The 11,929-nt window shown below is 33.5% G+C and overlaps 1 protein-coding gene across 1 annotated transcript in view; it reads right to left on the reverse strand.

Moving 5' to 3' along the window:
* Positions 1-6,140, reverse strand: part of LOC143063469 (vacuole membrane protein 1-like) — a 180,114-nt gene extending 173,974 nt beyond the window's left edge. Inside the window, exons 1-3 of the mRNA XM_076235641.1 lie at positions 6,063-6,140; positions 4,897-4,976; positions 1,017-1,157 (exon numbers count right to left, since the gene is read on the reverse strand). Coding sequence (XP_076091756.1) covers positions 1,017-1,118 — 102 coding nt within the window. The 5' untranslated portion in view covers positions 1,119-1,157; positions 4,897-4,976; positions 6,063-6,140. The remainder of the gene's footprint in view (positions 1-1,016; positions 1,158-4,896; positions 4,977-6,062) is intronic.
* Between the last annotated feature and the right edge of the window lie 5,789 nt (positions 6,141-11,929).

The following is an 11,929-nucleotide window of genomic DNA, read 5'->3' on the forward strand; positions in this document are numbered from 1 at the left end:
TATCCGCCAGCAGCTGTCTGAAACACCAAATCCAATAAATAACTTCTTACGTAAAAATGTAGTTTATACATCATTATGCAATGCTATGAATAGAAATAAGAAATGTCTAATGAATTATATTACATTTTGATATTTATTAGTAAATATTTTTAATTGAATATTAATTAGTATGGAACAGATAATCATTAAAGAATTTGAAAAGAAATAAAGGTGCCCTCTACTCTTTCAGAACATTTCGCAAAGTAAGCAAACATCACAAAATTCTTGCCTTAAGTACTTCAAAATTTGCACTGCTGCCCAGCAATTTGAGATTTGCAGTAAGACTATTGATTTTGCAAGCCCGAGTACGGTGCCACATATTGTAATATTGAAGTAGGTTCAATTATCTCCCCTATCATAATACGACCAAGATTATATTCCTTCATGTACATTGTCAGGTAGAGTTCTACAACTGTGTAAAGTGACCAACAGACAGATAGGTAGTCTGATTCCTAGATTTAAACCTCAAAAGCTTAGGTTGTTGGAAGGGGAGTTTAAAAAAGATAGAATGCCACTTACATTTTAAATCGTGTCAATGGTTTCACAAAAGTTGACACAAAATGCACAAAGGACAAAAGTAAAAATTATAAAATAGACAGAACAAGAATGTGTCCAAAGTACACAGATGCCCCACTCGCACTATCCTTTTCCATGTTCGATGGACTGTGAAATTGGGTAATAATCTAATTTGGCATTAAAATTAGAAAGATTATATCATAAGCAACAAGTGTACTAAGTTTCAAGTTGATTGGACTTCAGCTTCATCAAAAACTACCTTGACCAAAAACTTTAACCTGAATGGATGCACAGACGAACGGACAGACGAACGGAGCCACAGACCAGAAAACATAATGCCCCTCTACTTTCGTAGGTGGGGCATAAAAAACAGAGTGATTACTAGAAGGCACCCACAAAAACATGAAAGGCCAAAAATAACAGTACACACTCTCACTCGGACCATAACCTGTGAGACTTACTAATTCTTCAGGATGCTCTTTTTTCTCATGAATGAGTTCTTCTATTTCTTCAAACTCATCGTCATCAAGATCTGCCCCTGACAGCCTGGCTGCCCTTGCCATAAAATAGGGCGGCAATTCTCCAAGTGCTGTCCCAGCACCCTGAAACATAAAGATATATTTTTTTAATCTCTCACTCTATAATATAAATTATCCAATAATTAGTACTTCTTGTATGGTGTGGTATAAAAAATATTCTTGCATTTTTGTGCCTGTCCCAAGTCAGGAGCCTCTGGCCTGTGTTAGTCTTGTATGATTTTATAATTTTAGTTCATTTATATATTTCGGGTTTAACATCCATTATCACTGAGCTAGTACACATTTTTGTTTAGAGGCCAGCTAAAGCATGCCATGGGTGCGGGATTTTTCTCTTTGTGTTGATGACCCATTGCATTTGGTGGTCTTTGGTGAATATTGCTCTCAGGTTGGGTTGTTGTCTCTTTAACACATTCCCTATATCCATTCTCAATTTTATCTAAATATATATGATGAGTTTATTTATTTGCTATGATAGTTTAGGAGACAATATCATTTTCATAAAGGTTGAATATATGACATAATAGCTTCAAGTCTGACTTTATTCATTATAGTCCATAATGATACTGTGCTGCCATCTGTAACACCTTCCGGACAAACAATTCTAAAAATACAAGATTACTTAAATTTAATCTAGTGTATGAAATAAGGGATCTATATACATTTATTCATATATGACATTATTTGTTAACACAGTTTAAAAATTAAATCTGTTCATCAATATATTTTATAAATTAAATAAAATAGGCCGTTAGTTTTCCTCGTTTGAATTGTTTTACATTGTCATTTCGGGCCTTTGCAGTATGGGCATTGCTCATTGTTGAAGGCCGTACGGTGACCTATAGTTGTTAATTTCTGTATCATTTTGGTTTCTTGAGGAGAGTAGTCTTATTGTCAATCATACCACATCTTCTTTTTTATAATAAATATTTAAGAAACTATATGTCATACAACTAATAGGGAAAGAAACACAAGCAAATTAAAGAAAAATGCTATTTCAACATAAGAAATTTATTAAAAAAAATCCAGAAAATTATAAAATTCAGAATTGATTCCTATCATTCACAAAATAAAACAATTCAAACAGGAAAATTAATCTTCAAAATATTACTGAACACAAAACTTTGTTTTTGATGAAGTAGAAAAGTATCAAATGAAAAATAACTTTCCAACTACTTAAAGATACTGTTTATATTGGAAGGTTAAAAATTTAGGAAGATTAACACAATCATACTATTCCGTGAAATTTAAGAGTAAGCAAGTCTTTCAGAAACTTTAAATCAAAATTTTATAAAGCATTCACTGAATCCATTGATACATGTATCTTACTAAATTAAGAAATATGGGAAGTATTAGCAAACAAGAATGTGTCAATAGTACACGGAAACCCTATTAACACTATCATTTTCTATGTTCAGTGGACTGTGAAATTGGGGACAGAACTCTAATTTGGCATTAACATAAAAAAAGATCATATCATAGGGAACATGCTATAAGTTTCAAGTTGATTGGACTTCAACTTCATCAAAAACTACCTTGAACATAAACTTTAACCTGAAGCAGGATAGACAGACAAATAAACGACGCACAGACCTAAAAAGGTACTGCCCCTAGGTGGGGTATAAAAATTTTAAACACAACATTTTTAAATTAAAGAACCTTAGTGAGCGCGCTCACATACCCCACGTCCCCACATTGTCATTGGAGAAATAAAATAAGTATGAGAAAAAAAAATTGTATAAAAAAAAAAATTGAATCATAATTTCCTGTCGATATACACATCTACATAGTATGTCCTTATTATCTGAAAAGGTTTCATGAAATTCTGTTGTGTGGTTTGAGAGGAGTTGCCATGACAAAAGGTTGCAGTAGTATATTGGGCAAATAAGTTCAAAGGGGCATAACTCCTGGGAAAAAAATTGAATCGTAATTTCCTGTTGATATGCACATCTAAGTAGTATGTCCTTATTATCTGAAAAGGTTTCATGAAATTCTGTTGTGCGGTTTCAGAGGAGTTGAGATGAAAAACTGTTGCAGTAGTACATTAAAGTAAATAAGTTCAAAGGGGCGTAACTCCTGGGAAAAAAAATGAATCGTAATTTCCTGCCGATATGCACATCTACATAGTATGTCCTTATTATCTGAAAAGGTTTCATGAAATTCTGTTGTGTGGTTTGAGAGGAGTTGCGATGACAAAAGCTTGCAGTAGTATATTGATCAAATAATTTCAAAGGGGCGTAACTCCTGGAAAAAAAATTGAATCGTAATTTCCTGTCGATATGCACATCTACGTAGTATGTCCTTATTATCTACAAAGTTTCATGAAATTTTGTTGTGTGGTTTCAGAGGAGTTGAGATGACAAACTGTTGCAGTAGTACATTAAAGTAAATAAGTTCAAAGGGGCGTAACTCCTGGAAAAAAAATGAATCGTAATTTCCTGTCGATATGCACAACTACATAGTATGTCCTTATTATCTAAAAAGGTTTCGTGAAATTCTGTTGTGTGGTTTGAGAGGAGTTGCGATGACAAACTGTTGCAGTGGTACATTAAAGTAAATAAGTTCAAAGGGGCATAACTCCTAGAAAAAAAATTGAATCGCAATTTCCCGTCACTATGCACAACTACATAGTATGTCCTTATTATCTGAAAAGGTTTCATGAAATTCTGTTGTGTGGTTTGAGAGGAGTTGCGATGACAAAAGCTTGCAGTAGTATATTGATCAAATAATTTCAAAGGGGCGTAACTCCTAGAAAAAAAATTGAATCGTAATTTACTGTCAATATGCACATCTACGTAGTATGTCCTTATTATCTACAAAGTTTCATGAAATTTTGTTGTGTGGTTTCAGAGGAGTTGAGATGACAAACTGTTGCAGTAGTACATTAAAGTAAATAAGTTCAAAGGGGCGTAACTCCTGGAAAAAAATGAATCGTAATTTCCTGTCGATATGCACAACTACATAGTATGTCCTTATTATCTAAAAAGGTTTCGTGAAATTCTGTTGTGTGGTTTGAGAGGAGTTGCGATGACAAACTGTTGCAGTGGTACATTAAAGTAAATAAGTTCAAAGGGGCATAACTCCTAGAAAAAAAATTGAATCGCAATTTCCCGTCGATATGCACAACTACATAGTATGTCCTTATTATCTGAAAAGGTTTCATGAAATTCTGTTGTGTGGTTTGAGAGGAGTTGCGATGACAAAAGCTTGCAGTAGTATATTGATCAAATAATTTCAAAGGGGCGTAACTCCTAGAAAAGAAATTGAATCGTAATTTACTGTCGATATGCACATCTACGTAGTATGTCCTTATTATCTACAAAGTTTCATGAAATTTTGTTGTGCGGTTTCAGAGGAGTTGCGATGACAAACTGTTGCAGTAGTACATTAAAGTAAATAAGTTCAAAGGGGCGTAACTCCTAGAATAAAAATTGAATCGCAATTTCCCGTCAATATGCACAACTACATAGTATGTCCTTATTATCTGAAAAGGTTTCGTGAAATTCTGTTGTGTGGTTTGAGAGGAGTTGCGATGACAAACTGTTGCAGTAGTACATTAAAGAAAATAAGTTCAAAGGGGCGTAACTCCTAGAATAAAAATTGAATCGCAATTTCCCGTCAATATGCACAACTACATAGTATGTCCTTATTATCTGAAAAGGTTTCGTGAAATTCTGTTGTGTGGTTTGAGAGGAGTTGCGATGACAAGAAATAGGACTGACTGACGGACGGACGGACGGACGGGTCAAAAACATTATTCCCTCCGCAACTTCGTTGCGTGGGATATAATAAACTTTATACATACTCTGTTGGATATGGTGGTTCTGGAAAGTTTGTAGATTTACATTCATAAGCTGCTAACGTTACTGCTGCAATATGTGGTCCCTGAAATAATACAAATTAAAGAACCTTAGTGAGCACGCTCACATACCCCAAGTCCCCACATTGTCATTGGAGAAATTAAATAAGTACAAGAAAAAAAAAATGGTATAAGAAAAAATATTGAATAATAATTTCCTGTCAATATACACATCTACATAGTATGTCCTTATTATCTACAAAATTCCATGAAATTCTGTTGTGTGTTTTCAGAGGAGTTGATATGACAAACTGTTGCAGAAGTACATTGAAGCAAATAAGTTCAAAGGGGCGTAACTCCTAGAAATAAAATTGAATCGTAATTTCCTGTCGATATGCACAACTACATAGTATGTCCTTATTATCTGAAAAGGTTTCATGAAATTCTGTTGTGTAGTTTCAGAGGAGTTGCGATGACAAACTGTTGCAGTAGTACATTAAAGTAAATAAGTTCAAAGGGGAGTAACTCCTAGAAAAAAAATTGAATCGCAATTTCCCGTCGATATGCACAACTACATAGTATGTCCTTATTATCTGAAAAGGTTTCGTGAAATTCTGTTGTGTGGTTTGAGAGGAGTTGCGATTACAAACTGTTGTAGTAGTACATTAAAGTAAATAAGTTCAAAGGGGCGTAATTCCTAGAAAAAAAATTAAATCGCAATTTCCCGTCGATATGCACAACTACATAGTATGTCCTTATTATCTGAAAAGGTTTCGTGAAATTCTGTTGTGTGGTTTGAGAGGAGTTGCGATGACAAGAAACAGGACTGACGGACGGACTGACGGACGGACTGACGGAAGGACGGGTCAAAAACATTATACCCTCCGCAACTTCTTTGCGTGGGGTATAATAACATTTAACATGGGATATTGTGTATATGGAGTTGTAGAGGATGGCATCTAAATTCCTGTAAAAATAAACTCTGAATCTAGAATTTCTGAAAAACACAAAGTAATCTTTTTAACAGACTTAGAGATAAGACAAAATATACAAGTTTACAAAACACAACAGAACTGCATGTAATCCTGGTCAATCACAAGATACTCAAAAAATGTTTGTAATCATGTGTTTCATGACAGACTAATGTTAATACACCTAGATAAAGTGCTCACCAGATATAATAGAAATGTATGTAATCCTGTCCCCAGACCTACAGATGATAGTACACCAAGATATACTCACCAGATATAATAGAAATGTATGTAATCCTGTCCCCAGACCTACAGATGATAGTACACCAAGATATACTCACCAGATATAATAGAAATGTATGTAATCCTGTCCCCAGACCTACAGATGATAGTACACCAAGATATACTCACCAGATATAATAGAAATGTATGTAATCCTGTCCCCAGACCTACAGATGATAGTACACCAAGATATACTCACCAGATATAATAGAAATGTATGTAATCCTGTCCCCAGACCTACAGATGATAGTACACCAAGATATACTCACCAGATATAATAGAAATGTATGTAATCCTGTCCCCAGACCTACAGATGATAGTACACCAAGATATACTCACCAGATATAATAGAAATGTATGTAATCCTGTCCCCAGACCTACAGATGATAGTACACCAAGACCTAACCAATATGCACACCATAATACATATTTCTCTATTTTTGCAACATACTGAAAAATGAGGACATAATATCATGGGTTATAAATTCTTATTGATTTCTTCTTAATAAATCTAATATTTCTTTTAACCCTTTCACCGATTGCTGCCCAGACAGAAGCTACTCTGAGACGATGGCTTCCCTGGCTACTATTGCTCAAGTGGGAGATCTTCATAATTAATGTCAATAAAAACTTGTTTGTAGTTATTTGTGTATTTATTTCATTCACTAACACCATGTTCACAGTTTTATTCATGTTTTGATCATTTTTTCCTCATAAAATATTCAAATTTTCAAATTTTCGGCATTATATCTAGGTGAAATTCTCAAAATTCTGCTATTTGACCCCAAATCGTAATTTTTTAACCCAAAACGGCAAACTTTTGAAAAATTTTATGAGGCTGTACAAATTCCTCACACTGAACGATGTCCATCCCAAGTGTTTTGTACATAAAACGACATTTTATGTCAAACCAGGTGCTCCGCAGGGCGCAGCTTTATACGACCGCAGAGGTCGAACCCTGAACAGTTGGGGCAAGTATGGACAAAACATTCAAGCGTGATACAGCTCTGAATTTGGATTGTGATCAAATTTTTGACATTATATGTTTTTTTTTTACACAAAACAAATGTCAAGATTTTACAAATCAATTAAATAGTTGACACAGCATAGGTTTCTGACACAGAATGAATGTGGTCTAATGAACTTAAAAGGTTTTTTTTGCCTTTGAGCAATTCACTATGCTGTTGAATATTAATCCTCTCAAAAAAATGTTTGAAGAAATTTTCTTTTTATTTATGAAATCTGAAATGAGAAAAATTTAACCCCCCCCCCTTTTTTTCACATCCCCGTTTCCCTTTTTCCAAAACTGATATCAATTCAAATTTCTAATGGAGTTTGCAACAATAACTACTCTTTTAAATACATCATAAGATATTAAAATGTAAAATAAAGTGCTTGTTATCACTGAATGGTAAAGATTGGTTGGTAGTAAAAGTGAATATACATTGTTTATTGTATAAAACAATAAAAAAAACTTCATCAGCAACATTTTATATTGGCAAATTTCCAATGAAGTTATTTACATAAAGTTATTGGCAAATAAAAATAGAAAATGACATCATAGTCATGTCTGGCAAATGTCCAACATACATTATCTAAAAACATTTTAGATAAGATAAGGAAAAAAAGCTTCATCAACAACATTTTATATTGGCAAATTTCCAATGAAGTTATTTACATAAAGTTATTGGCAAATAAAAATAGAAAATGACATCATAGTCAAGTCTGGTAAATTTCCAACATATATTATCAACTACTATTCTATACAAAGAAAGATAACTCCAATTGAAAATTAATTGCTATTGCACAATATTGTGCAATTAGATATTTCTTGCTATTGTGCAATACTGTGCAATTGAAAAGGAGAAGGGGCTATAAGGGGCAAAATTGGCCTCAATTTCGAGAATTTTTCAAATTCTACTTATTCGTATGTGTATGGCTTTCTTTTTCCGTTACACATATTCATTTTATGAAAAAAATGTTTTTTTGTAGTTATGACGTCATAATGCCGTGTTTTGACAACACTTCACGTGCATATTTGTTGGCTTTTCACAATTTTTTACTCATTTTCACTAACTTTTTTTACGAAAAAAGTACCAGCGCATTCTTGCCCCAACGAAATATTTAATCAGAGCAATAATATCAACATAAAGCATCTTATGTTGAAATATTTCAGTGGGGCAAAGCTGCGCTCATACTGAATTTTAATTAAAAACTTGCTCAAAACCGGCATCAAAGTTCCAAAATTTTTCGTCCGTTTTTCATACATACCGTTATCGGAATAAGGTTGACCAGGAACAGTTGTATTTGTTTAACATATTATTAGTCAATGGTTGATAATAAAACAGTTTCATTATAGAAAGTAAATTATAAAGTGTTTTTCTTCATATTAAAGTACATAACATAGCCTCTCAAGTACAGCCTAGCCCTTGTCGTCTTATATTTATTGTAAGTGATTATGGAACTGACACACAGAATTTTACTTGTTTCTGTTGTTAAGAAGCTTTTTATAGCGGAATAGAAATCAGTGTATCATTCGTTAAATACTTGATATAAACAGACAGAATTAAAAAAACTTTCAATATTTAAACTTAACAAGTAAAAAATTCCACAGCACAGCAGGGGAGTGGTTTTTTTTTGTTCTTTGGTTGTGAGCCAGAAAAGGTCCATTTCTGTTGTTTTTTTTTTTTGTTTTTTTTTTTTTTTGCATTGGGAAGATCTTCTGGCTCTCTTCTACCTCTTCCCTTGAAATAGGTGGTTTAGACAGCAGAGGCACAAAACAAAAATGGCGTTGTTTTGTCGAAATGACAATAATAAATAGAGAGCCTCCCCGTGCTTAAGGTTTATGCTCTTATATTATACTAGATTATGAGCCTTCGGCTGTTGTCTGCTCTATGGTCGGGTTGTTATCGCTTTGACACATTCCCCATTTCCTTTCTCAATGTTATTATGAATGTAGATATATTAGAATGTGAGCTGTGTTATACATGTTTTTATGGTACGACAGCCTTAGTAGGACATCTCTGTAGGATGATAAGCTAGATGAATATAAGAACTACACGGACAATAACAGTTAAGGGCCAACTATTTAATATTCTAGGGAAGGAATTTTAAATTTATTGTTGTTAAACTCTACTTTCATCACTCATGATTTGGCTAGTGGTTAGTTGAAATCATTAGATGAGGAATGAAGAAGGAAAGAGGGTATTATTGATCATTTTAATATGTCGCTAAACATGCCTTTTTTTCAACTCTTAGCAGGCAACCATATTTATATACGAAATACTCTTGTCCCCACCCCAACCGAAGTTATTAAATATCAGATGGTTTTCTCTTATTTAACACAACTTTAAATTGATGCTAATTTTTAACGCACAGTGACACATATTTCATGCAATTGCATATTCAGGAAAAACGAGATTAAACATCAGATATATATAATATAAAAACTAAGAGATGTGTTATTATTGATAATATGGCAACTATCCACCGGAGTTCAAGTAAGCAATTACAGGCAACCGTAAGGCCTTCAATAATGACAAAATCCGATACTGTTAAGCCGTGAAGTCCATGAAAAGTGTGAAACAATTTAAACGAATAAACTAACGGTTTAATTATACATAACAAATCAATTTAAAAAATATCTAAAATGAGTTGAGACATGAACCAACGACAACCACTAAACTGCAGGCTGCTGACTTGGGACAGGTTCATAAAGAATATGGCAGGGGTTGATATTAAAATGAAGATGTGGTATGATTGCCAATGAGACAATTTCTCACAAGAGACTAAATGACGCAGAAATTAACAGCCATATATCACCATACGCTCTTCAACATAAGCATAATAAAATTGAGAAAGGACATGGGGAATGTGTCAAAGAGACAACATTTCACATATTCAGCTATAAAAGGCCCCGAAATCACTAGAAGAAAACGAACAGCCTAATTAATGTACAAAATAATGAACGAAAAACAAGTAAGTAACACAGCAACAAACAATAACCACTGACTTACAAGCTCCTGACTTGGGACAAGCATATAGTTTTTTACATACATAATTTGGCAGGGATAAACATGTAAGCCGCGGATCCCAACCATCCCCTAACCTAGTACAGTGGTTTAACAGCACAACAGCATGTTTGTGAGCGCTCAACCCTCCCCGAAGCTGAAACAGTAGCATAGCAGTACAATATAAAAACAACCGGCACAAATCAGTTGCAATTAGATTAACTCAAAATATCGGTACAGACAAACACAAAATAAAACCAGCAAACTAGAATTAAGACAATAGAGTATTGAACTAACAGTATTTGCAATTACTGGTAATGTGTTCAAAACTAATTGCAACAAGTACTGAGATAAATCTTGTTCTCCCAGAATGAAGTATCAATCAGTACACAACCAACTGGTCCTTTTTCGTTGTCTATAGTCCCTAGTGTAAACAGTGTATAACTTACATGTTTTATTTGATACACTTTCCCAATTTATTTCTTGATATCAAATGCATGAAATATTAAGAAGGGGGGGGGGGGGGGTGTATTTACATGTTAAAAAAAATTGGGTGCTGAATCTTTATGTTATTAGTAGTGATTTGGTCCAGTTCAAAAAGGTCAAATTTTATCACGCCTGAAGCTGTCAAACTGAATTTTACACCTCCTTAACACAGAATTGTCAATATTTTGAGTTAGAGCTGGTAGAAGTTTCTATAATTTTGATATTATTTGTCCCACTGGTAGAACACTACACTGTAAAAATCTTTTTGAGAAAGAGCAGCTGCGATTTTTTAAATTTGAATTTATTGTCTAAAAGAAATGCACTACGAAATAACTGTGTTCTCGGGCCAACTGATTTATTTATTAAGAAACGTCTGGTATACCTTATATACTTACATATAGATCCATATACAATGAAGGTTGTAGAAAAATGGTAGATCCGAAGGTTTTGACCATCAAAATTGTGCATTAGAAATAATATTTAGGACCAGAAGATGTTCTTCATGGAGCACCATAGAAAAACGATATTTAGAACTTCCAGATATCTTAGCTTTATACAAAAAAAATCCAGTTCGGTTTCTTTTTAAAAAAATGTATAGACTGAGATCAGTCATATTGACAAACATTGACGATTTTTCGTGCACTTTAAGATAAATCGTAAAAATCAAATAGTGGGAGATTAAGCCTGGTTTGTTTAGAAAAATTGAGACATAGGAAAGCACTTTAAAGAAAATTGTAACGAACAGAGCACACTTTTACAGTCATGCATGTCTACGGGACGTATCTTAATATTCTAAAAAAAAAAAGGTCATCGAAAACTTGATTAATGTCATCCAACATAACAAAAATCTGCTAAATTCGACGTCAAAATTAATTTTTATTTTACTCTTCACCAGAAGACATTCTGGAGATGTGCAGAAGAGACCAATAAAACACGCCCCAGATGAAAAAACTCAGTTTCCATTTTGCACTATTAACGTCTGTTTGGTAAAACAAAAATAATTTACACCACGACATAATCAACAAAGATGAAATGGCCATATCATTGATATAAACAATTTAGTTGAATAAGAAGTAAAGAAATGAAAAAAAAAAATTTGTTCCTACGGTAACCGTTTATGAATCAAAATGATCAATATGAGTTATTAACTTCAAATAGTTGTGTCAATGTGGTTCAAATCGCCTACACGCTGCGCATTGGGCATGATGGTGTACGTTCGAGTCCCATCAAATCCAATTGTTTTTTCATCGTTTCGTAATTTTTTACATTTGTCGTTTTAAATCACATTAT

This window comes from Mytilus galloprovincialis, chromosome 2, assembly GCF_965363235.1.
Source record: "Mytilus galloprovincialis chromosome 2, xbMytGall1.hap1.1, whole genome shotgun sequence".
Classification (NCBI taxonomy): Eukaryota; Metazoa; Mollusca; class Bivalvia; order Mytilida; family Mytilidae; genus Mytilus; species Mytilus galloprovincialis.